Consider the following 25,292-nt stretch of genomic DNA (forward strand, 5'->3'; position numbering starts at 1 on the left):
AGAGCCCTTGGTGTGGTATTCTTTCGAGTGGTATTCAACATGGAGGACTATGGAGTCATTAGCTGAAGGTGGAAATCAGCAAGAGGGGTTTCCTTGCCCACGCTGGACTTGATATCAAATATCATGAGACTTCATAGGGCCCAAAAGGTAATGTTGAGGACTCCCGGGAACTCCTCACTAATTTACTGTGCCACCACCTCTGCTGGTTTTCCTGCCAGTGGGGCCAGGGTGATGGTGCCTGGGCCATCATCTATGTATGATTCTGAGAATGGCTACGTCGGGTTGCTGCTGGACTAGTCTGTTGGCGGGACAGCCCGCCCAACTTTGGAACAAGTCCCCAGATGTTGGTCAGAAGGACTTTGCAGGGTCGACTGCCAGGGTGTGTCATAGTCGTTTTGAGTGCCCAATTTGATGCCAAATGGCTTGTCTGCTTTTATTCCTTTTTAATTTTTCTGCAGCAGTTTGGTATTACCGAGTGGCTTGCTAGGCCTTTTCAGAGGACAGTTAAGGCTCAACCACATTGCTGAGAGTCTGGAGTCACATGTAGACCAGACTAATTGGCAGGTTTCCTTCCCAAGGACCCCGGTTAAACAAATGGGGCTTTTGCTTTTACATCAATGGATTAAGAATGGTCAGAATTCAGTTTGCAGCTTTGGTCACTTTGCAACTTCATCTCTGTAAATGCCATCATTACATAGAACATACAGTGCAGAAGGAGGCCCGTCGGCCCATCGAGTCTGCCCCGACCCACTTAAGCCCTCACTTCCACCCTATCTCTGTAACCCAATAACCCTCCAATAACCATTTTGGATACTAAGGGCAATTTAGCATGGCTAATGCACCTAACCTGCACGTCTTTGGACACGCAGACACGGGGAGAACGTGCAGACTCCTACAGACAGTGACCCAGCAGGGAATCGAACCTGGGACCCTGGCGCTGTGAAGCTAGTGCTAGCCACTGTGCTATCGTGCTGCCCAAACCCACTTACTTCAATTTGTACTGTCCCCCTTATTATGCATGAAGCATGCATTGACAAAAATACACAAATAAGGGCAGGATTCTCCCCTACCCGGCGGGACGGGGAGTCCCGGCGTACGGGAGTGGCGCCAACCACTCCGGGGTCCGGCCTCCCCAAAAGTGGGGAATTCTCCGCACCTTTGGGGGCTAGCCCCGCGCCGGAGCAGTTGGCACCATGCCGACTGGTGCAAAAACTGGCGACGGCGGCCTTTCAGGCCCGCCGCCCGGCAGCGGGGCTGGCCTTAAAGGCTTTCATCGGTTGGCGCATGCGCCAGCGGTGACATGGCCGCTGACATCACCGCTGGCGCATGCGCGCTGTGGGTTTCTCTTCTGCTTCCGCCATGGCAGAGGCCGTGGCGGCGGCGGCGGAGGAGAAAGAGTGCCCCAGGGCACTGGCCCGACCTCGGAGCTGGGGGCCCCAATCGCGGGCCTTGCCACCATGGGGGCACCCCCCGGCGTCCGATCGCCCCGCACCCCCCCAGGAGCCCGGGGGCCCGCTCGCGCTGCTGATCCCGCTGCCACCAGAGGTGGTTCAAACTTTGGCAGCGGGAGAGGCCTCCCAACGGCAGGACTTTGGCCCATCGCGGGCGGAGAATCGCCGCAGGGGCCTCACCGATCAGAGTGGCGTGATTCCCGCCCCCGCCAATTCCCGGGTGGCGGAGAATCTCTCCCACGGCGGGGGTGGGATTTTCGGCGGCCCCAGGGGTCGGAGAATTTCGTCCAAGGTCTGTCAATCATTTTTCCCTATTCTGACCCTATTTGCTCAGAACATAGGACTTAGGAGTAGACTATTCAACCCTTGAGCCTGCACCATCATTCAATAAGATCATGGCCGATCTGGTTGTCTCATCTGCACTTTGCCATCTGTCCCTCATAACCTTTGACTGGTACTCTGACCCTTTCCAGTCATACTCTGGTCATTATTCTCCATATCATTACCTTGCGCTATTATTGTCTTGTCCTTTTCTCAGTAACTTGACGAATCACACCTCACATGAACCCTCTCCCCCTTGTCCTCCCCCACTCCACCCCGACTATTTAGGTTATTGTCCTCACTACCACCCTAGCTGTACCATTCACCAGGACACTATTCTCAGTGGGGGTTATGTGAAGGCTGTTCAATGATGCAGCTCCTTCTCTCCCCAGTACTGGTGCCAGTGGCTCATGAATTGAAATTCAGGTCTCCCACACCAGCCTTTGAGCCATAAATTGAACCTTCGGATCTTATTTACCCTATGCCAATTTGCTCGTAGCTCAGATAATAATCCAGTGCGTTAATGTTCAATTATTTATACATTGCTTCACACTTCGCTTCCAGGGCAAATTATAGCATATATATGAACCTTGTTTAATGTTCCACATTAAGTAAAACTTACACTCTGCACCCACACACAGTTAATCCACACACTGACCTTATACACGTTTGATTCTCGATTCCCATTAACTGAAAATAATTTTGCATTCTGAAAAATTTCTAATCTCCTTTAACATTCACACGCTCATCCCTCAGAGAGATTTGGTGTCCACACAATCTCTCCAAACTCATTTCCTACAGAACAGACTACAGAATAAAATATTATTACAATGGCACACTCACTCTCTTTAACACTGCTGTTAAAAAAAAAGGAACTATTTCGGTAAAATTAAACTTGCTCGACATGCCGTAACAGAAACAGGAAACTCTGCTTGTTCAAGTCGACAGACTGTGGAAATTCATTCTGAAGTTGACTTACTTTGCCGCTGGTTTAGCTTTTGTTCGAGTGTTTTGGTGGTGCCCGACAGAGCTTGATTTATTGACTGGAGGTTCTGCCTCGCAATGACTGCTTCCTCCAGCTCGTGCTGTAACACTTCTGTCACTTTCCTGACTGAAACTAATGCAGCGTCCTTGTTACAGATCTGAATGACAGCATGAAAAACTGGTTTGATGCAGGCTTATTTTGTGAAACAATTACACAGTGTCGACGTATACATACACACTTTACAGGTTAAGGCTGCTTGTGAGTATAACTAGCTCCAGATATATTTCCATTTATTCAAAAACAAAATTGCCACTTTTTACATAGACCAATTAGATAAAATAAACTTATGGCTGAAAATGATAAAAATACACAAACTGCCTTAAACATAATTAACCACCCACACCATCCACCCACACAAGCTCACTTACTTCCTTAAGTGATATAACACTTCAAAACAGTTCGACAGAGAAAGAATTCTTAAACAATCCAGATATCATCAGTTGAAAGAGTCAAACTAGAAACAAAAAACGACACATGCAATGACGACAGACACCCGGACGACACAAACTTGCCTCCTTTTGCAGATCTCCGAGCTGCTGACAAACTTGGTGCAGCTGAAGCTCAAAGCTAGCCGCTGCTGTTTCTGTTAGCTGCTTCTGTGCCTCAAGCTCGTGCAGTCTGTCAAAAAACAAAGCAGCAGCAGAAAGCCACAAGTTCAGAGTGACATTCAAGCGGCGCACACCTGCGTAATGGGTGGCAAACCCCCACGTTCTGGGTTCCTCCTAAAGCACTGGTGTCACTGTACACTTAGAAACTTTGAAGCTCAGAAGACGTGCCCTCCGACCGTCAGAATAACAAAGTAAAGAACACTTACCCAAGCAACCATTTCACATCTCTGCACTTCCAAGTGTGTCATGGGCAAGCTTGTAAACACAATTCCCACTGCTTTTACATCTCGCACAACATTCATTACCTTTTCTTTATGTCCTCTTTGTTAGTGATGTTAATGTTTAGACTGCCAGAAGTTTAGAACAACTTTGCTGTATACTTTTAAAATAATAATAATTAAAGTTTAAATAACGCAATCATGAATTCCCCATTAGATTTGATTGAGATGTAGTACTGTTGGATAATGAATGCATTGATTTGAATAAAATGAAAGTAAGTTTTATTCACATTCTGCAAGTTCACTTTTGGTCCTTTGGGACTGCACTGGGTATAGGTAAGGATGACTGGTGAGAGATGCAAAAGTGTGGTGGAAGCAGTTTCAGATGGATTGAAGAGCACCCTGCAGGGACTTTGTACAGGCTGGGAGTACTCATTACCAACCCTGGGAACAAAAGGAACATGGGACCTCAAAGCAGGTTGTCTCATCCCTCAGTTCAATTCAAGCATGGTTGATTTGTATTTGGATCCATGTCCCTCAACCCGGACCTTAATGCCAAGATGATTGACTTTTGTTAATATTCTCAACTGACCCCCAGCAATAGCTGATACCCAAGTGTAAATAAGGACTCCAGTAGGATGGCATGGTGGCACAATGGTTAGCACTGGGATCTGGATTCAATCCTGGCCTTGGGTGACTGTGTGGAACTTGCATTCTCTCCCCGTGGGCTTCCTCCAGGTAATCCGGTTCCCTCCCACAGTCCAACGGTTAGGTGGATTGGCCAAGCTAGATTGCCCCTCAGTGTCTAAAGATGTGTAGGTTAGATGAGGTTACAGGGATTGTGGGTGGCGGGGGGGGGGGGGGGTTCTATGATTCTGACATGCCTGTACCATCAAAATTGGGGGGGGGGGGGCGGAGGGGAAGAGAAACATCACCCCTAAATATTCTAAACTGAAGTAAATATAAGCCTAGTTTATGTAATCTGTGCACTTGTGACCAAAGAACAATCTTCATTATCCAACAAGCCACACATCAAAAACCAGTTGCAACTTCAGCACCCACACCTGTTGGCTTCTTTCCTCTTCAGATGAAGCCGCTCAGTTTTGCATCTTCGCAAGTTACTCGCCAGCCTTATGTACTCCTTGTCTGCAGCCAACCTTTGCTCCTCCAAGGCACAGAGGCTCTGAAGCCATAGCTGTCTTCTCTCCTGCAGATTATCTTTCAGATTCTGAAACAGTGAGAGAAGTGGAAGACGATCAGAAGCAAGATTTTGCTATGAAGAAACCAGGTGGTCAAGTCAGAGTATAGGTTGAGAAAGGAACGGCCAACATCCCCATGTACCAATCTGCCACACAAACTGTGCTAAATAATTCCCATTCAACCACATGCTACCAATGGGAGAGCCAGAAGCAACTCTTACTTACGCAGCACCTTTACCAAATGGTAAAAACCATAGAATCCCATTAATCATGGCCAACCCATCTAACCTGCACATCTTCAGACTGTGGGAGGAAGCCGGAGCATCCAGAGGAAACCCAGGCAGACACAGGGAGAATGTGCAAACTCCACACAGACAGTCAACCAAGACTGGAATTGAACCCAGGTCCCTGGAGCTGTGAGGCAGCAGTGCTAACCACTCTGCCACCACATTGGGATTTGGGGAAGGATTTCCAGAGCTTCGAGCTGACGCAACTGAAAAAACACTCCCCAAAGGTGGAGTGATGGAAATTGAGGAAGCTCCAGAGGTCAGTATTGGAGCAACACTGATGCAACACTGATATCTGGGAGGGTTGCTGGAGCCGTCTCAATTAAAGGTGCTCTGTTCCTTCCAAGCTATTGGCATGCAGGAGTCAGCTCAGCAGAGGTCATTGTTGACTACGATTTCTGAGAACACAATTAAGTAGTAGTGATAAAGAGGTAGCAAATCTGTCACCCATTTTACACCTGCACCCTTTCATTTCTATATTGACCATTTTTTAAAGCTGGCACTAACAAAAATTAACCTCTGCATTTGAAACAAAAACATGAATGGATCGATCGGGCTTTCTCCCCTTTGCTCTCTTTCCTCTGCCCACGTTGCCCCAGAAAGATAGAAATATCTCAAAGATGAAGCAAAATATTGTAGAGAAAGCACATTTCTTTTCACCTTGCATCTTTTGCTGAATTTCTTCAACAAGTGGAGTTGCAAGTCAAAGTCAGGAGCGTCAAGTCAATGAGAAAGAGGTTTGGTTGAGGAGCAAGTGGGTCAGGGTAGATCTGACCTGCCACACTCCACAGAAAGAAATTCCTGATGCTGTCCTGGGCAATAATTTATGTAGGCGAGGCAGATACATTCACCTTGTCCCACCCATGAAGTTCCCCATTGGCCAGATCAAAGTGCCAGAGGCTTGGGAGGACCTTTATCAGCCTGCCACTTTAGCAGGGCAGGGCAAAGAATTATTGGATACAAAAAAATCCCCGCCAGCAACTCCACAATCGCCCCACCTGGATCCTTCGAAACACAAACGTGGAGTTAAACACATGCAAGGCTTTGATCAATGTTTATGCTCTGCATCAGGAATCAAACAAACAGTCTTGATTTACAAAGCTCATCTGTTTGTTCCATAATGCTTTGGCCAGTTTTACTGGGAGCCCCAGGTGTAGGTCCCACAGGATGATGTGCCAACTGGCTTCTGCTCCTTAACCCAAACGCTTGGGGCACGTGCAACACAAACAAAAAGAGGAGCACAAGAAATGGAGTTTGGAAAAAAGATACAAATAATTATTTTCACCCATACTCAGGACTTCAAACCAGCGACGAAGAGGGGAATGGTCAAGGGGAAATGGTTAAAATTACACAATTGAGGCTGAAAATTAAAGATTCAAAACACTGCATGAAACCACATGCTTATCACCATTTATTAATAATAAAATGCAAAACAAATGCATTCCAGTTCTGTCTGATGCAAGTTACTTCCCCTCAAACAAACATCAACTTCCCCTATTATACTGTCAACATACACAGCAAATCAAGAGTAAATGTGGCAATGAACAACAGTGCCTTATGCATCCTATTCTACTGACTGGTCGAAAAGTGGGAATCAATTTGGCGCATGCATTCGAGGGAAGGGTTGCCAACCCTCCAGGATTGACCTGGAACCTCCAGGAATTGAAGATGAATCTCCAGGAAACTGCTGTGTGCAACCCTGGAGAAATATCACCGGGACATTAAAACATTTTTATTTTTGCCATTTTCTTTGAACAGATTAAAAATAAGGCTTAGACTTAGAAGACTTAGAACAGTACAGCACAGAACAGGCCCTTCGGCCCTCGATGTTGTGCCGTGCAATGATCACCCTACTCAAACCCACGTATCCACCCTATACCCGTAACCCAACAACCCCCCCTTAACCTTACTTTTTAGGACACTACGGGCAATTTAGCATGGCCAATCCACCTAACCCGTACATCTTTGGACTGTGGGAGGAAACCGGAGCACCCGGAGGAAACCCACGCACACACGGGGAGGACGTGCAGACTCCGCACAGACAGTGACCCAGCCGGGAACCGAACCTGGGACCCTGGAGCTGCGATCAGAGACCAAATCATGTTTGGAGTTCACTCTGACCCTCAGAGTAGTTCTTAAAAATCCAGCATATGACCCTGCCAGTCGCGATTGAATCATGTACAGTGCACGAACACAAAAAAAAAAATCGCTATTCCCAATACAAATCGGCTGAAAATGAGAAACCTTCCTCCCACAAGGCAGAGTGTGTGTGCAGGCCACCTCCCTGATGGAGCGCCTCAGCATTGAAGACAGCGGCCATCTCACGCGCTTTTCCCGGAGCCCCACGCATGCGCGATGTGAATGGGATAACGAAGCGACAGACACCCACACTGCGTAGGTGCAGACATCTGCCGACCGCACTGCACATGTGCGACGACGTATAGGGAGTCATGATGCCGTTGTCATGACGTGCCCGAACTGTGACAATGCCCACTTAAAGGGACACTGCCCTGCAAGAGGCAGGCGATGTTTAAACTGCGGGAAGCCTGGACACTATGCAGCCATGTGCAGGTCTGCACCACCAGTCAGAGGCCAGCGCTCCCAATTCAGACGACGGTGCATCCAGAATGTGCAATGACGATTACAGGATTCTGATCCTGGCAGTACAATGGATCCAGAAGATGAGTGCCTGGAGTCCGCCTACCGAGTGGACATCATTACTACACGTGAACATGCCACACCCAACTCATTTCGCATTCAGCCCATCCTCGCTGTTGATTTGGAGGGCGAATGGCGTGCGGTGATACAGGTCAACTGCTGCTCCGTCCAGTTCAAGCTGGGCACAGGCGCTTCTGCCAACTGCCTCTCACAGGCAGACGTCAAATGTATCAAAAAGGCCCCAAGGTCCTTCCAGGAGCCTGCCAGCTCCTGGACCATAACGGTAATGCCATCACGGCACTGGGGTCCTGCCACCTACTCGTCTCCAACCAGAGCACTCGTGCACAACTAAGGTTTGAAATTGTCAAGCCGGACAGGGCATCCCTACTGGGTGCGCAAGCCTGTAAAAAGCTAAACCCGGTGCAGTGGGTTTATTCAACGACATCCTCCAACATTGTTCTTCAAGCTGACATTAACGACATCCGGCAAATTGAGTCACAGGTTGAGTCACAGGTGCAGCTGTGTGCTAGCACCCTCCCGGCATCTGATGAAAAGATGATTCGTATCCGTGAGGAGACAGCCAATGACCCGTGTTATGCAACACCTCGCCAATGGCTGGCGAAAAGGGTAGTGCCCTCAATCTTCCAATGTAAAGAACGGTGGTTGATGGCATCCCCCTCTAACTGGACCGGATTGCATTTCCACACAGTCTCCAGAGCTTGATACTCTGTCAAATCCATGAGGGCCACCTGGGTGTGGAAAAGTGCAGACACAGAGCCAGGCAGGCTGTCTACTGGCCAGGAGTTAGCCAGGACATCGCGAACATGGGGCGCAATTCTCCAATCGGGAGACTAAGTCCCGATGCTGGAGTGAAAACCGGAGTGTTTCACTCCGACGTCGAAGGCCGCTCCCAGCCCCCTATTTTCCCGCCCCCGGGGGGTTAGGAGCGACGTCACGGCATTTACGCGCGTCGGGCCTTGGCGCCGCGTAAATGCAGCACTGCACTGATCGCGGGCCAGACTCCTATTGAGGCCCCCCCCCCCCGGTGCAGGAATCCCCCTTCCACCCCCCCTACAGGCCGTTCCCCCCCCCCCCCCCAGCGTTCCTGCGCCGTTCCCACCGGCAGCGCCCAGGTGTGGAGGGCGCTGGTGGTAACCCGTCGTGTTGGGCAGGCCGCTCGGCCCATTTGGGCCGGAGAATCGCTGCTCGCCCGTTACAAATGGCGATTCGTCCAGCAGCCAGCCGTGATTCTCGCCGCACCGGTTTGGGGGGGTGGGTGGGTGGGAGAAGCACGTGCGGGTGCCGGGGCGGCGTGGCGGGACTCGTGTGGCGCCCCAGCAATTCTCCCTCCCGCCGTTGGGGGGGGGGGGGTGAATTCTGCCCATGGTCCTTAACTGTGCGACATATCAACGCTTCCAGCTAGCGCACAGTAAGGAGACACTTCAGCAGCATGAAATCAAAACCTCTCCATGGTCCAAGGTTGGCAGCAACCTCTATCATGCAAAATGATTGTGATTATGTGTTAATCATTGATTATTTTTCCAATTACCCTGAAGTCGTGAAGCTCTCAGACCTCACATCTCGCACCGTCATCAAGGCCTGTAAGGAGACGTTCTCCAAGCCTGGTATCCCACTCACTGTCAGGAGTGACAATGGCTCGTGCTTCAGCAGCCATGAATGGTCTGTGTTTGCCCAGCTATATCAATTCAAACATGTAACTTCCAGCCCACACTATCCGCAGTCAAACCGAAAAGTTGAGAAAGGGGTGCACATAGTGAAGCAGCTCGTCTGCAAGGCTGCGGATTCTGTGTCTGACATTCACTTCACGCATTGAGGCACGATCAATTGGACGAAGACAATAGTTGAATCCAACTGAGGCTGTAAGACGTGTGGCCTCCCACAGCAGCTGGCGAAATGGCTGCTAGCTGGAGGACTCGCATATTTACACAGCAGGCAGGGGCTACCGGCGAACCTGTAATACAGGTCCTACCGTACATCACCTAATACAGGTGCAACAGTGGTTTACAACAGGCTGCTTGCATACAGTGCGGCCCCACTGTCCGCTGGCATGTCGCCGGCTCAACTCCTGATGAACAGGGACCTGCGAACGACACTTCCCGCCATAGACGTGCCCAACCTGGATCACCTCCCGGTGTTGCAGAAGGTGCAGCAACTCCGAGACCGCCAAAAACAGGGCTATGATGCTCATGCCACCAATTTGCCCGTGTTATCCCTGGCAGACACTGTCAGGATCAAGATCCCTGATGGCGGCTGGTCTGCTGCAGCTGTCGTTGTTCGACAGGCTGCCCCACGCTCATATGTTGTACGTCTGGCTGATGGTTCTGTTGTGCGACGAACTGCGCAAAGTTGCCTGCCCGCAACCACATTCTTCTCCGTTTCCTTCTGTTGTTTTGCCACCTCCTGATACCTTGACTCATGAGGCCACCAGTCAGGTTTCAAACCCGCCCATCAAGGCGCTGTCCCCCACCACCACCTCTCCGGCGGTCGACCAGGATCAGACGCAAGCCCCAGAGACTGGACTTATGAACATTTGTTCTGTTTGATATGTTCTGTGTTCTCGCATTAGACAGCTGTTTTCACATGTACATATGTTTACATCCACTGCATGTATATGTGTTAATATTGGCCTATTCTTGTAAATATGTTCACATATGTCATCCAAACATTAAAAAAAGGGGCGATGTCATGATATACAGACAAGCAGCTAATGGACACAGAACAGGACATGACCAATAAGCAGGCAGGACACTCAGGGTGGGATCTGACTATAAAAGACACAGGGCACTCACACTCCACCTCTTTCCACTGATGAGCATCTAGAGAGTCAGTCAAGAGTGTTGTTACAATCTCACACCTCCACCACGTGGCTAAGAGCTAGTCTGGTTCAGTCAGACAGAGTAACCACACTTAAGTTAGCAGAGAGTCGAACTCTCAGAGAACTGTGCTAACTGTACAGTTAGTTCAATAAACCTGATTGAAATATCTTCAAGGCCTGGAGTATCTTTTTGATCTATGCTGCATCCAGTTGTAGCCAATGTTATACCAGAGTACCGAACACGACAATAGGGAATCAAAATGTTTCACGTGAATGATTGCACCCCCCCCCCCCCCCCCCCCCCCCACCCAAGCTTCACATTGATCAGTCACGTCGGTAATGATCTTGGGAGTTCAAAGGTCATAGCTCAAGAACAACTCTCTGGACTTGAGCACAACATTTAGGTTGATACTTCAGGTGGCATCTTAAAAATCTATGGCCCTCAAGAGCATTATTGGACGAATACAAGATATCCCGCCCCATTGGAACGGCAGGAAAATTTTACCCCCTGTCCTGGGCCAACACCTTTCAATCAATATCATTAATAATAGATGATCTGTTTGTTACATCAATATTATTAGTGGGATCTTGTATGGAGTCATTTTCCCTGCATTAAAAAGCAGTGACTACCCTCAAAGTGCTAAATTGGCTGTAAAGCAGATGTGTGATTGAACATTTGCTAGCATGCAGGAAAGATAACCAGCAGAGTGCACCTTGAAGTCAGAAAAAAAAACAAGTTTAAAATAATGGTTAGAGTAGAATGCCGCACGGAGGTCACTCCCTGCCCTAGGTCACTGTCCGTGTGGAGTTTGCAAATTCTCCCCATGTTTGCATCGGTCTCACCCCCACAAACCCAAAGATGTGCAGGGTAGGTAGATTGGCCACACTAAATTGCCCCTTTATTGGAAAAAAAAAAAGAATTGGGTACGCTAAATTATTAAAAAGCGAATAAAATGTTCAACTTAAAATGAAAACGAAAGTTAACAATAGAATAAAGAAGCAGCTAGGGAGAAACCAGGACGGGCAAAGGGAAATGTTTGTCAAGTGTTCAATTAACAGAACAATCTGAGGAACAAGACTCAAATTCATTTTTGTTGGAACGGCTATGCCAGAACGGAATTCCTTTCTAAGAAGCCTCCCTTCAAAAACTTCCTAAATCAAAAATTAGACAATAAAGTTGAAAATACTCCCATCTGGCTCAAATGGAGGTCGGATGCCCACATTGGGGGGAAAAAAAGTCACTCACTTGAATTTCCCCCCCACCAAAAAAAGGCCAACCAGTAGGCAGAGGGGTAGTCTCACCATCCAGTTACAGAAGGTGGAGGAACACAAACTGGAGAGTGAATAGGAGGCCCACTAGCTTGAATGCAGCAACAGGATTCCCTGACAGACAAGTGAGAGAAGACACTTCTTCTCCAAGAGCACCCCTTCCCCACAACATTTAAAATGGCATTTGCAGCCTGGCATGGTGGGGACATGGGAACACATCCACAGGGCAGCCTGCAGCTGCTCCTGATCTAGGCAGGTCCGGGGTGAACTCCGGCCTAAGTGTTGGCCTCCTGGTGTGTCATCTGTGGGTATCTGGAGGCTGCCTGAAAAGTCCCAGTCAGTCTCTAATGATTGGCTTTAAGTGATCGTTAATCATTTCAATCGGTAGCATTACCCCCTCCGACAGCCCTGCCCACTCACCCCATATTCAGCCCGAGGGAAAGGGGTCCAGAATTGGGAACTGGAATGCCAGATAGTGACATGAATTCCATGTCTAGCTGCCTCTATTCTGGGCCCCCTGGAGGCGATAACATCCAAGCCACTATCAATGATGAAGTGGCCAACCTTTTACAAAGATCAGAGTGACAGAACACAGGGGAATCCCATCATGCTTGCAGTGACGTATTGAAAGAGCTATTCAATTGGTCCCAAACCTCTACTCTCATCTCATAGACCTGCAAAATTGCATATCCAACTTCCTTTTTGAGGCAACGCTTTCGAAGTTCAGAAAGGTTTTCTAATTGAAGGTTTTCAGAGCAGACAACTGTGCTGAGCCAGCAGTTAAATAGCCTGTTAAGAGGGTCTGGCCTGCACCACTCATGTGCAAGTTGTATGGTACAACAATAGTTGGTTGATGTCAGATAATGTCAAATAACGAGACTATAGACCCCACTCCAAATTGATGTAGATCCGAACTGCTACACTTTCAAAGTTACCAGAGATGCTGCAAGTCAATTAGGAACTCTGCTTGCTGACCGAGAAGGGGAAAGCGAGCACCCTCCACCATTATAACACTTTATACTCACCACCCTGGGCAGGCAACTTGCTAATGTTTAGGCATCGGGGCTGAAAATGTCACTGGGACACGCATGCGATATTTGTGAGAATTGAGCGTAGCACCTGGCTCAGCAGTGAAATGGTGGGAGTCAAGAATGGAGTCAGAAGCCCTGCGGGGGGTGGTCTGACCTCTGTAAACATTAGAGGGGAGTTACATAGGAGCAGAAATAGGTAATTTAGCCCCTGAAGCCTAATTCGTCATTCATTCAGATCATGCTCAATTTAATTCTCAATCTTATTTCTCTGCCTTTAGTCCATATCCCTGGATATTTTTACCCTGCAAAAATCTATTGACCTCTATCTTGAAATTTTAAATTAATCCCCAGCACCCATCACTTTTTCTACAGGATAGAGTCACCCTCTATGAAAAATTGTACTTCCTAATTTCACTCTTCAAATGGCTCCGTGCTAATTTTAAATTTCTGCCCCCTTATTTCTGGACTTCTCCAAACAGGAATTATTTTCTCTGTTATCTATCTCATCAAATGCTTTAATTGTTTTGAAGGCCTTGATCACAGATCACCCCACATTCTTCTAAGTACAAGGGAATATAAACTGTGCTTAAAAAGTTGCCTGCCCACAGCATAACACCCTCCGAGAGTTACAATCCAGCTTCTAGCTCGATGTGAGTGGGAGGAAACGCTTCTGCAATTAGGTTATATTTATAGTCACCGCAGAAATGTCAACTAACCAACCACATGCTTCAAAATGATGGATGCTTTTAATATCAAGTTTACCCAAATGCGTTTGTAAAAGAGGCACCTCTCACTGTCAGCAATGCAGAGTATGAGAAATGACAAATTTCAGCTGAGCAGAAGACACTGAAACGGAGAACTTTTTTCTTGGATAGAACATAGAACAGTACAGCACAGAACAGCCCCTTCGGCCCTCGATGTTGTGCCGAGCCATGATCACCCTACTCAAACCCACGTATCCACCCTATACCCGTAACCCAACAACCCCCCCCCCCCTTAACCTTACTTTTTAGGACACTACGGGCAATTTAGCATGGCCAATCTACCTAACCCGCACATCTTTGGACAGTGGGAGGAAACCGGAGCACCCGGAGGAAACCCACGCACACACGGGGAGGACGTGCAGACTCTGCACAGACAATGACCCAGCCGGGAATCGAACCTGGGACCCTGGAGCTGTGAAGCATTTATGCTAACCACCATGCTACCGTGCTGCCCTTACGCACTTACGGGATGTTACCCAATAACTGGGATCTGGGAATCTGCTCGTCAACTGTTAGGGTGAGCTCCACATTACATTTTACCCTACCAAGTGGAGACAGTCAGGTCTGATTTGATGACAGTGGTGTGTTTTCGCTGTATGCACCCCAATGATTAAAATACACCGTGTAATATTGGTAGACCGATTTTTGACAACAGGGCCAAATATTGAAACCTTTACCGCCCCTTCTTCCATCCCAAGTCTTCTTTCCTCTTAACATTTGGCTCCTGCTCAGTGTAATTATTTCGGAAACTTGGAATTTTTTTTGCAGGGCATCTCCTCGGTTTCCACAATTTAGCCTCACTGTTGTCAGCCCTCCCTTAAGGGCAACAAACATTTGTGCTGCGAAAATCAAAATCGGCATTGTTGCCAAATCTCGAGCTAAATACCAAGAGGGTTAAACCTATAATTTTAACTAATGGAGATCAGAACTGAACATAAATGTCACATGCCAAACATAATCAGGGCTTGCTACAGAAATAACTTTCAACTCCTAAGTAGGCACGCAGATACTGAAATGTTAAAAAGAAACAAAGGACAGACACCAACAGCTCAAATGAATCATGATTCAAATTCAAACATGATGGCAACACAACTGATTAGACCCCAGGTCTTCTGTGATCACTACACAGAAATCTTTTCCTATGATCAGACCCAGAGCAATTTTGTTTTGAAATTAAAACAAACCACAAGTGCGTAATACTCCTCACCACTTCAAAGACTGAAAACCTCACTTGCAAGGGGAGACCCAAATAGACTTTAAAACTTACCTCGAGCTTCGCATCATTCAGATCTCTGCAGTTTATTTTCAGTTCACCTATTTGTCGAAACCACGTCACCAGTGCCTCAATTTCTTCAGAGAGCTCCTTTGTCTGCAGATTATTAACATTCATAGTTAGGGAGGGTAATTACTGAAAAGATTTTCATTAACCCTTTGAGATTCGGTGACTTTCATGTCCCAGAGGGGAGAAACAGCGGACATTACATTGTGATAAAGTATAATAATAATATTTATTGTCACAAGTAGGCTTAACACTGCACTGAAGTTACTGTGAAAATCCCCTAGTCGCCACACTACGGCACCTGTTCGGGTACACGGAGGGAGAATTCAGAATGCCCAATTCACCTAACAAGCACATCTTTCGGGACTTGTGCGAGGAAAACCGAGCACCCGGAGGAAACCCACGCAGACACGGGGAGAACGTGCAGACTCCTCACAGACAGTGACCCAAGCCAGGAATCGGACCTGGGACTGTGGAGCTGTGAAGCAACAGTGCTAACCAATGTGCTGCTGTGCCGCCCATAAACGTGAATACAAGGTCAGAAGTCACACCTGTGAATAGATTTAGGTTGTAGAGACCATTCGCATGAACTGGAATTGCATTAAAAGGAAAGACTGAGGAGACTGGAGCCTGTATTCTCGTGAATTTAGGAGAATGATGTGTGATCTAGTTGAATGTTTCCCCTGGTTGAGGGGTTCTAGACGTAGGGGACAAGATCTCAGAATAAGAGGTAGGCCATTTAGGCCTGGTGGGGATGGATTTCTTCCCTCAGTGGATGGTGAATCTTTGGAATTCTCCCTCCCCAGAGAGCTGTGGAAGCTCAGTCAGAGTATGTTCACACCAGAGATTGATAGATTTCTAGATCTCAATGATATCAAGGCATACGAGAAATGCGCCGGAAGATGGCATTGAGGTAGATCAGTCATAATCTAGTTAAATGATAGAGCAGGGGCTGAATGGTGTACTCCTGTGATCCTAGACGAGGAGAAATTTAGGAAGGGAATTCCAGCGATTAACTGTTTTCTTGGTGGTGCTGTCACATGACTCACATACTCCAGCCATTAGTCGGCTAACACCCATCCTCGTCACGTACTGCCTTCCTACACCAATTGAAAAGCAAGACTATTCATTTATGCAATTGGATTATGCTCGATTGGTAACGGCCTTTCTTTTTTGCATCTGGTAAAGAAAAATGTTAAAAGAAAATGGCAAAAAAACACAACGTCGCCATTAATCCTCCCCAGGGTTTCACACTGCCGTGTCCTGGAGATTGACCTTTGGGTTTTGAACATCTCTATCAAATCTCCTTTTAGCCTTCTGTCCAGGGGGAACAGTCCCAACCTATCCTCAAAACTGAAGTTTCTTATCGCTGGACCATTCTTGTAAACTTCCTCTCACTCCCAATGAAGTCACATTCTTCCCAACTGGATAGCTCTCAGAGAGCTGGCATGGATGTGATAGGCCAAATGGCCTTCTGTGCTTCATGATTCAGTACAGTACACAATATTCTAGATGAGGTTTAACTAGTGTCTTTATAAATTCAGCATTACCTCCTTGCTCTTGACTGTTAACTAAACCCAGCATACAATATGCACGGCCGCACAGTGGTTAGCACAGTTGCTTCACAGCTCCAGGGTCCCAGGCTCGATTACTGGCTTGGGTCACTGTCTGTGAGGAGTCTGCACGCGTGGGCGTGGGTTTCCTCCGGGTGCTCTAGTTTCCTCCCACAGTCGAAAGATGTGCAGGTTAGGTGGTTTGGCTATGCTAAATTGCCCTTAGTGTCCAAAAAAGGTTAGTTGGTGTTATGACGATAGGGCGGAGGTATGGGGATAGGGTGGAGGTGTGGGCTTGAGTAGGGTGCTCTCTCCAAGGGCTGGTGCAGACTCAATGGGCAAAATGGCCTCCTTCTGCACTGTAAATTCTATGATTCTCTGCTTTATTAACTGCTCTCTTCACCTGTCCTGCCACCTTCAATGATCTATGCACATATACACCCAGATCCCTCTGCTCCTGCACCTCTAAGAATTTTACCTCTTATTTTACACTGCCTCTCCATATTCTTCCTACCAAAATGCATCACCTCCATATTCATCCTACCAAAATGCATCACCTCACACTTCTCTGCATTGAACTTCATCTGCCACCATTCTGCCCACTCCACCAACTTGTCTTTGTCCATTTGAAGTGTTACACTGCCGTCTTCACAGTTTACAATATCAAGTTTTGCTTCATCTGCAAAATTCACAATTGTCCTCTGCACACCAAGATCTAGATTAATACATATCAAGAAAAGTAAGGGTCCAATACTAGCTTCTGGGGAACACCACTAAAAACCTTCCCCCAGCCCAGTAAATATCCATTGACTTCTGCTTTCTATTATTCAACCAATTTTGTCTTGAGTGTTGCTATTTTCCCTTTTAATTCCATGAGCTATAACCTTTCTCTCGTTAAGTGGCACTGTATCGAATGCCTTCTGAAGGCCAATGCACACCACATCAACAGCATTACCCTCATTGACTTCCTTAGTTAAACATCAATTCCCGCTTTAGAAATCCATGCTGGATCTTCCTAACGAATCCACATTTTTCCATGGGACTATTAATTCTATCCTGAATAATTGCTTCTAGAAGCTTAGAACATAGAACATAGAACAGTACAGCACAGAACAGGCCCTTTGGCCCTCGATGTCGTGCCGAGCATTGTCCGAAACCAAGATCAAGCTATCCCACTCCCTGTCATTCTGGTGTGCTCCATGGGCCTATCCAATAACCGCTTGAAAGTTCCTAACATGTCCAACTCCACTATCACAGCAGGCAGTCCATTCCACACCCGAACCACTGAGTAAAGAACCTACCTCGGACATCCCTCCTATATCTCCCACCCTGAACTCTATAGTTATGCCCCCTTATAACAGCTACATCCACCTGAGGAAATAGTCTCTGAACGTCCACTCTATCCATCCCCCTCATCATCTTATAAACCTCTATTAAGTCGCCTCTCATCCTCCTCCGCTCCAAAGCCCTAGCTCCCTCAACCTTTCCTCAAGACCTATCCTGCAAACCAGGCAGCATCCTGGTAAATCTCCTCTGCACCCTCTCCAATGCTTCCACATCCTTCCTATAATGAGGTGACCAGAACTGCACACAATACTCCAAATGTGGTCTCACCAGCTTGCCCAGCTCGGATCCTAAACAGCCTGTTGGTAATTTGTGGGGCTATACTTACAACCTTAATTGAACAATGGCTTAATGTTTGCAATCCTCCTCTCTGATGGCACCTCCCCAGAGTCTGGAGAAGACTGGAAGATTATGGTCAGCACCGCTGCAATTTCCATTCTCATTCCTTCAATACCCTCGGATGCATCTCTTCTGGTCAGAGTACCAGGTCAACCTTCAGTACAACAGTCTATTCAACACTTACTCCTTATCTATTTTGAACCCTTCTACAGACAGAATTTCCTCCTCTGTCACCATGTCCTCAATGCCATCTACCTCCTTGGTAAAGACAGATCAAAGGTGGTGCTTCTCCTTCCTTTGGACCCAGTTGGGGAGGCCACAAGGAGAATTCTGATGTTTGGACGGCCCACAGCTGCCATAAACTTTGCTGCAAGCGCTGTGAAGAGTCATATGGATTCGAAACATTAACTCCATTTCCCTTCCCACAGACGATGCCAGTTCTGAGTTTTTTCAGCATTTTGTCCTCATCGTCAGTCATACTGTCCAACAGATAATAACCAATAGTTCCTTGACTCAATTGAACAGGCGCCCTCCGGCATTCTGGCACACAGTTTTATGTTTGTCAGGGTTTGTTTACAGAATGAACAATGGATAACCAGGTTACAACAGCATAGGTTGCTTAACCAGTTGGTAGAGTTTATTGCAGAGGATATCAATGATACAACAAATATCTTGGCATCCTCCTGCCAAGAATTATTGGAAAGGTGCGTGCCCATGCAGAGGTGATGTCTGCTCACAGTTTAAAGATGGAAGAGAGGGAAATCCATCAAGTGCCTCTGAAGGTGTCACCCTGTAATCATGTGACATACTATATAGAAGAACATTGATTACAATACATAACAGGAAGCAAAACCGAACAAACTTCAGGATACTACCTATCATACCACACTCTTGACAGATGGGAAGGAGCAGTGCTCCGAAAGCTAGCGTTTGAAACAAACCTGTTGGACTTTAACCTGGTGTTTTAAGACTTCTTACTGTGCTCACCCCAGTCCAACACCGACATGTCCACATCATGGTTTGAAGCTAACATCACTATAATGGGGCCGGTCACGGAAACTAAGAGATCTGCTTTCATTGATAATCACAGATCAAAGTGAGGGCCACTCAAAGTACAGACTAGCAGAGAGCTGGGTAGTGCACCAATAACCTTTGGCATGATCTGTGGCCTGTACAAAGGATCAAAAAGGCAACTGCTCCAAAGAAAATTATTCCTTTGAACACAATGGCAGGGGAGGGCATCAACTGCATTGCAGAGATAGATGGAAGACTACAGAGTTATACACCAAGGATGCTCTCGACACCATTAAACAATCTGCTTTATCATGACAGAGCTGGATTTCGAACAACAGTGATTATCGAAGCAACTGATTTATTTTGCACAGGCCAAGCACTAGGTGATGATCCTATGCAACTTGAACTTTTCAAGCATAGGGAACCAGCACACCTGCACAAACCTATCTGGCTATGCTGGAGGGAGGGGGCAGGATATTAATGATACAACAAATATCATGGCATCCTCCTGCCAAGAACTGTGGGAAAGGTACGTGCCCACGTCAGCCTGGTCAGACTGCAGATTCCGGCTAAACACATCTACCGAGAGTCCCAGTGAGTCCCAAAGTTAAAAAAAAAACAACCAATCCCTCCCAAGGTCGGAACAGAGACCCACCCCTCATCCCTGTACAAAGAACTGTAAACTAGCCTAAAGCCAAAAAACAGAAGAAAAATGAACACCAAAAACAAAGTTTTTCGCAATATAGTACATTCACTCCACTTCTCCTCCAAAGTTCAATGTCCTCCTTCTCCTGCCAATCCATTCTCTTTCATGAAGTCCGCTGCCTCCTCCGCTGAGCCAAAGTACACTTCCTGGCCCCCACAGGTCACTCATAAGCGGGCTGGGTACAGTAGTCCGAACTTTACTGCCTTCTTGCACAAGGCCGACTTGACCTTAAAGCTCGCCCTTCTCTTTGCCAGCTCTGCCCCAGGTCCTGGTACACCCGGATCCCGCCACCTTCACAGTTGCAGCGCCTCACCTGCCTGCCCTACCCCATGACACATTCCTTACCCAGGAACCGATGCAGCCGTACACCATCGCCCTCAGCGGCTCGCCCGCCCCCCGGGCCAGGTACTCCAAGCTCACCAACTGCTCCATCGACCACTGAGCCGGCAGGGCCGGACCCTGCCCATCAGCCATCACCGCGTGCGTTGCCACCACCTCATCCGCCCCAGCCAACTGTTTTTCTTTTCTCCGGGCACTTCTGGTCTGCTGCTGGGGATCAATCTCTTCTGCTCGCACTTCTACATCTTTTTCCTCCAAAATTCCTGCTACAAACCGGGGCAAGGGTGACGGAAAGACCACCACAGGCGGGAGCTACCAAATATGTGACCACTCACTCCATGGCCGCCACCGGATGTCCAGAGCTGGTCCATTTAAGCTGCTGGAGACAACTGGCTGACCAGTGAATCTGCTCAATATGATCGCCTCGTTCCACGATAACTTGATGGGTACGGCCAGCTATGACAGGGCAACATCAGAAACCTTGGAGATCTGCACTGGGGTCAAACTGGGTTTTGTTCTGGTACTGATATTCTTATGGTGTTTTGCTCCTCTTGTCGCTGTCAGATGCTTTCAGGTTTTCTACCAGAACTGACAGAATGCTGGTCAGATTTGCTTACCCGAGATCCAAGTATGCCAGGTCCTCACTACAATAGCACTCCATGCTGAGCAACACCTGCAGCAGTGAATAGACAGATTCTCTCACATCTGTAAAGAGCTCGGTTTCATCATCAGCATCAGTAAGACAAATACCATGGTGCAGGATGTTGCCAAACCGCCATCTATCAGAATTGGCAATGTGACACAGGGGGCTGTTGACAGCTATACATATCGAAGCTTCATGATCACCAGCAATCTGTCACTTGATGTTGAAATCAATACACACATCACAGAAGTTACAGGAGAAAAGGCTGAATAGGTTCGGCCTTCATTGTCTCAAGACACATCCTCGACATCTCTTGGCAGGACAAGATCACCAACACAGATCCTGAAGCCTGCTAATTCATGGGTGTACACTCATTGCAAAGGCAGCAACATCTGCACTGGCTCGGACACTATCATCAGATGGCTGATGACTGTAAACCAAAAAAGACATTCTGTGCAGTGAATTGGCCACTGGGTCATGACCTCCATTATAAGGACCATGGGAAGCGAGATATGAAGATGATAGACATTGACACTAACAACAGAGAGACAGTCGCAAATGGCCTTGATCTCTGGAAACCGATTGTTTGGAAGGCCATTGAAAGAGGTGAGCAGAAACTGAAAGTTCAGCTGGCAGAGATGAGGACGCAGAGAAAACAGAGGCCAGTGAATCGTGCATGTCTTCAGCCCCTTTTGTCTCTCTCCATAAATTCAGCCGAGACTGCTGGGCCAGAGCAGGGCTCCTGAGCCATACCAGGCGATGCTAACACAAGGCAGCACGGTAGCATTGTGGATAGCACAATCGCTTCACAGCTCCAGGGTCCCAAGTTCGATTCCGGCTTGGGTCACTGTCTGTGCGGAGTCTGCACATCCTCCCCGTGTGTGCGTGGGTTTCCTCCGGGTGCTCCGGTTTCCTCCCCCAGTCCAAAAATGTGCAGGTTAGGTGGATTGGCCATGATAAATTGCCCTTAGTGTCCAAAATTGCCCTTAGTGTTGGGTGGGGTTACTGGGTTATGGGGACAGGGTAGAGGTGTTAACCTTGGGTAGGGTGCTCTTTCCAGGAGCCGGTGCAGACTCGATGGGCCGAATGGCCTCCTTCTGTACTGTAAATTCTATGAAAGAGCTGACTAACACGGTGCAAACCATCATCATACAAGATGGAAGGTTGTCACAAAACAATATGGATCTGGAAAATCACCCGCCCAAAGAGCCAACAGTCTCGGCCCATCACTTAACAAGTTTGTAAATACTACCAAACTCAATTCCAGGGATTAATTTCTCTTCATTGGAACAATTTCCTGATATCACATGTGCCCTGATCTTGATAAGTTTGAACAGCAACGTTATTTGGCTAGTCATAAATAGCTCTCGATTCTATACATTATTTTTGAGCGTTGTTCGAGAAAATAAGCCCCAGCTATTTGACTGGATGAAAGCTTAATTTGTGGAAAATTTTTACATCAATAACTTGAGAGCTCTTTGAAGAAGTCATTGCGTAAATACACAGGATGTTGCACAGGATGTCATACAGAAGGAAGTTGCCAGTTTGATTTCTGCTCTAGGTGGAGTAAACTGGTCTTACCCGACCAGTAACGGGAGTGATATATTCGCTTCAGTGCTGAGCGAGGGGATCCAGAACAGATTTCCTGATCTCAACTGCTACTGAATGTCAATACTGTACATTGTGAAGAGAGGCCCAGCTGAGGACAAATCTAAAGAAGGCTGGGGCCTGGTTTTCAAAAACTATAAAAGAGAAAACCAAGGGATGAATGAAATCTTTTAAGGTTCTGAAAAGGTTTGGGAGAGTAGAAAGAGAAAATACTCCCATTCAGGAGAGATTTCTTGACTGAATTTTGAAATCGCCATGGGAAAGGTCGAATTTGGAGAGGGTGGGGGGAGGAAAGAACACTTTGTTTCTGGTCTTGCTTATAAATCGTTAATTTTTTCCAGTTCTGAAGAAAGGTCATTGACCTAAAACATTAACTCTCTTTTGTTGGCCACAGATGTTGCCTGACCTGCTGAACGCTTCCAGAATTTTCTATTTTTATTTCAGCTTCTCAGCATTTGCAATATTCAATTTTTCTGTTGCTACCAGTCTCTTTTCAGCCCCCCCCCCCCCCCCCCTCCCCCCCTCCCCCCCAACACAGTGTGGCCACATCAGTTATAGATCTCTACCCCAGACAGTGTCACCACCTTCAAGATAGGCGGGGTAAGAGTTGAGATAACAAACAGAATATTGTCTCCAAAGAATAATTCATGATTAACATGCCACAGCAGTTTCCAAACTTGTTTTCATATTTGACAACATGATAACTTGTTATCAACATGCACCACATTGGAAAGAATTAGGCTAACTTGACATGGGAATACAAACAGCACATTAATTCACCATTCAAATGCAACTGGTCACACAGAATAAACCTATTACTCAAGGAGCCTTCCCAGAAACAGTTTACCTTGTCACCCATTTGTTGTTTGTGGGACCCTACTGTGACAGTTTCAGCCACTCCCACAGTTCTACCACTGAGAAGGACAAGAGCAGCAATATTGTGGCCACATTATAATCTCCAAGTTACAGACCATCCTATCTTGGGACAGGATGTTTTAACATTCCTTGATTGCTACTGGCTTAATATCCTGAAATTCTGTATCAAACACCATTGTGGGATGTGCCTTCACCGGAAGGACTCTGGATCAAAGGGGAGGCAACTATCATTACCTTGCAGGATATCGCTTGCTGCCCCCCCCCCCCCCGAGGTTGTGAAACATTGAAAATCTCTTCAAACATTGAAATTCTCTTCACCAGCATTGCACATATTCTTGGAACGGAAAGCAAAACTGTCTGCCAATGTTTACCCAAAAAGTGACCACACAGACTGGAGAATTCCAGGCAATCATAGCGGTGATGGAACCAGGTACCTCTTTGAGAAAGTAGCAAAGCAATATGCTGTGTGAAGAGTTGGCAGCACAGTTGCCACTGAGTCAGAAAGCTTTGGAACTCCAGTCTCACTCGATGGCTTGAGCAAAATCTAGGTTTGAGGTTCCACGGTGCTGGAGGAATTAAACCACGTGCCTGTCTGTCCCAGGAAGCAGATGTAAAAGATTTGCCGACACTATTTGAAGGGCAGCAGGGGAATTTCCCCACCAGTGTCCTGGACAATATTTATACCTCAACCAACACCAAGAAAAAGTCATTTTCTGGCCACTTAGCTTTAGCATGGATTTTGATGCGGCAACATTGGTGGCTGCACCGGCCTGAAACGGCAACGTCCATTGGCTGGAAAACGTTGGAGATATCCCAAGGTTGTGAAAGTGTCGAAAAGTTCTTAAAACTATTGTTTTACATTGAGATATTAACATTTGTACTATAAGACTCAAAGTATCTGGAGCATGGCTCGAAAACACAACCTGCCAGGTAAGACTGCTACCACTGAGCCATAGTTGACGCTATTGATCGAGACTCCATATTGCAACTTCTTCACAATGCCAAACTGCACTGCACCAATTCAGTGAAGATCTTAAATAGAATGAAAACAGGAAATTGTGGAACTACTCAGGTCAGGCAGCTTCTGTGAAGAGAAAAAACAGAGTTGACGTTTCGGGTCAATGGCCTTTCCATTCTGCTAAAAGACCACCGGCCTGCAAGGCCAACTCCATTTTTCTCTCTCTTTACAGACGTTGCCAGAGTATTTTGAACACGGTTTGTTTTTATTTCAGATTTCCAGCATCAGCGGTATTCCAGTTTTGTGTGGGTGAAAGTCTTACCATCTGGGCGGTGATCATCTTGAATTGGACAGTCGCCTCCTCTGTCCCAGGGCTCTGCATCAGCATTAGCACCTCCTTATCCAAAGTCTCATCGAAGGTCAGTGTGTTATGTTCCGAGGCCCTGGACCATTCAGAACCATTTATCTGAAAGAAAAAGAAACATGCACAAAATCTACTTCTATTTCAAAATAAATATTCTTAAAAATAACTCGACACAAGGTTTCAAAACGGCGTGCGTGATCCATTTTCCTGTAATATAGCAACAAAACTCAACTGATGGTCAGCACAACCCTATCTTTTAATGCTACTTTAAAGACACTGTCACAACATTATAAAATTTTAATCTTCAAATTCTAAAACTCTTGTACATTGTCACCGGAAAATGATCTATGTTTACAGGTATAATAAAGGCAAATAAACTTTCCTGGTGCCAGATGCACCAAGATCTTATGCAGAACAGGCTGCTCTTCTATCAAATCCATTAGCAGGAGCTGGAAACCTCACAGTGGATCATATTGGGATTTTTTTCAGTCTGTGCCTTTTAACAAGTCTGTTAAAATGGAGATTTTCACTGTTTCCCTCAGTAGGTTCCTGAGACCAGGAAAAACCCAACTCCAGCCAGCA

At 46.9% G+C, this 25,292-nt stretch overlaps 1 protein-coding gene across 3 annotated transcripts in view; it reads right to left on the reverse strand.

Moving 5' to 3' along the window:
- Positions 1-25,292, reverse strand: part of LOC119973262 (lymphoid-restricted membrane protein) — a 227,807-nt gene that overhangs the window by 128,466 nt on the left and 74,049 nt on the right. For all 3 annotated transcript variants that reach the window (XM_038811012.1, XM_038811011.1, XM_038811010.1), the window contains exons 15-19: positions 24,669-24,812; positions 14,955-15,056; positions 4,708-4,871; positions 3,330-3,435; positions 2,752-2,914 (exon numbers count right to left, since the gene is read on the reverse strand). In XM_038811012.1, coding sequence (XP_038666940.1) covers positions 2,752-2,914; positions 3,330-3,435; positions 4,708-4,871; positions 14,955-15,056; positions 24,669-24,812 — 679 coding nt within the window. The remainder of the gene's footprint in view (positions 1-2,751; positions 2,915-3,329; positions 3,436-4,707; positions 4,872-14,954; positions 15,057-24,668; positions 24,813-25,292) is intronic.

Source organism: Scyliorhinus canicula, chromosome 11, assembly GCF_902713615.1.
Source record: "Scyliorhinus canicula chromosome 11, sScyCan1.1, whole genome shotgun sequence".
Taxonomy (NCBI): Eukaryota; Metazoa; Chordata; class Chondrichthyes; order Carcharhiniformes; family Scyliorhinidae; genus Scyliorhinus; species Scyliorhinus canicula.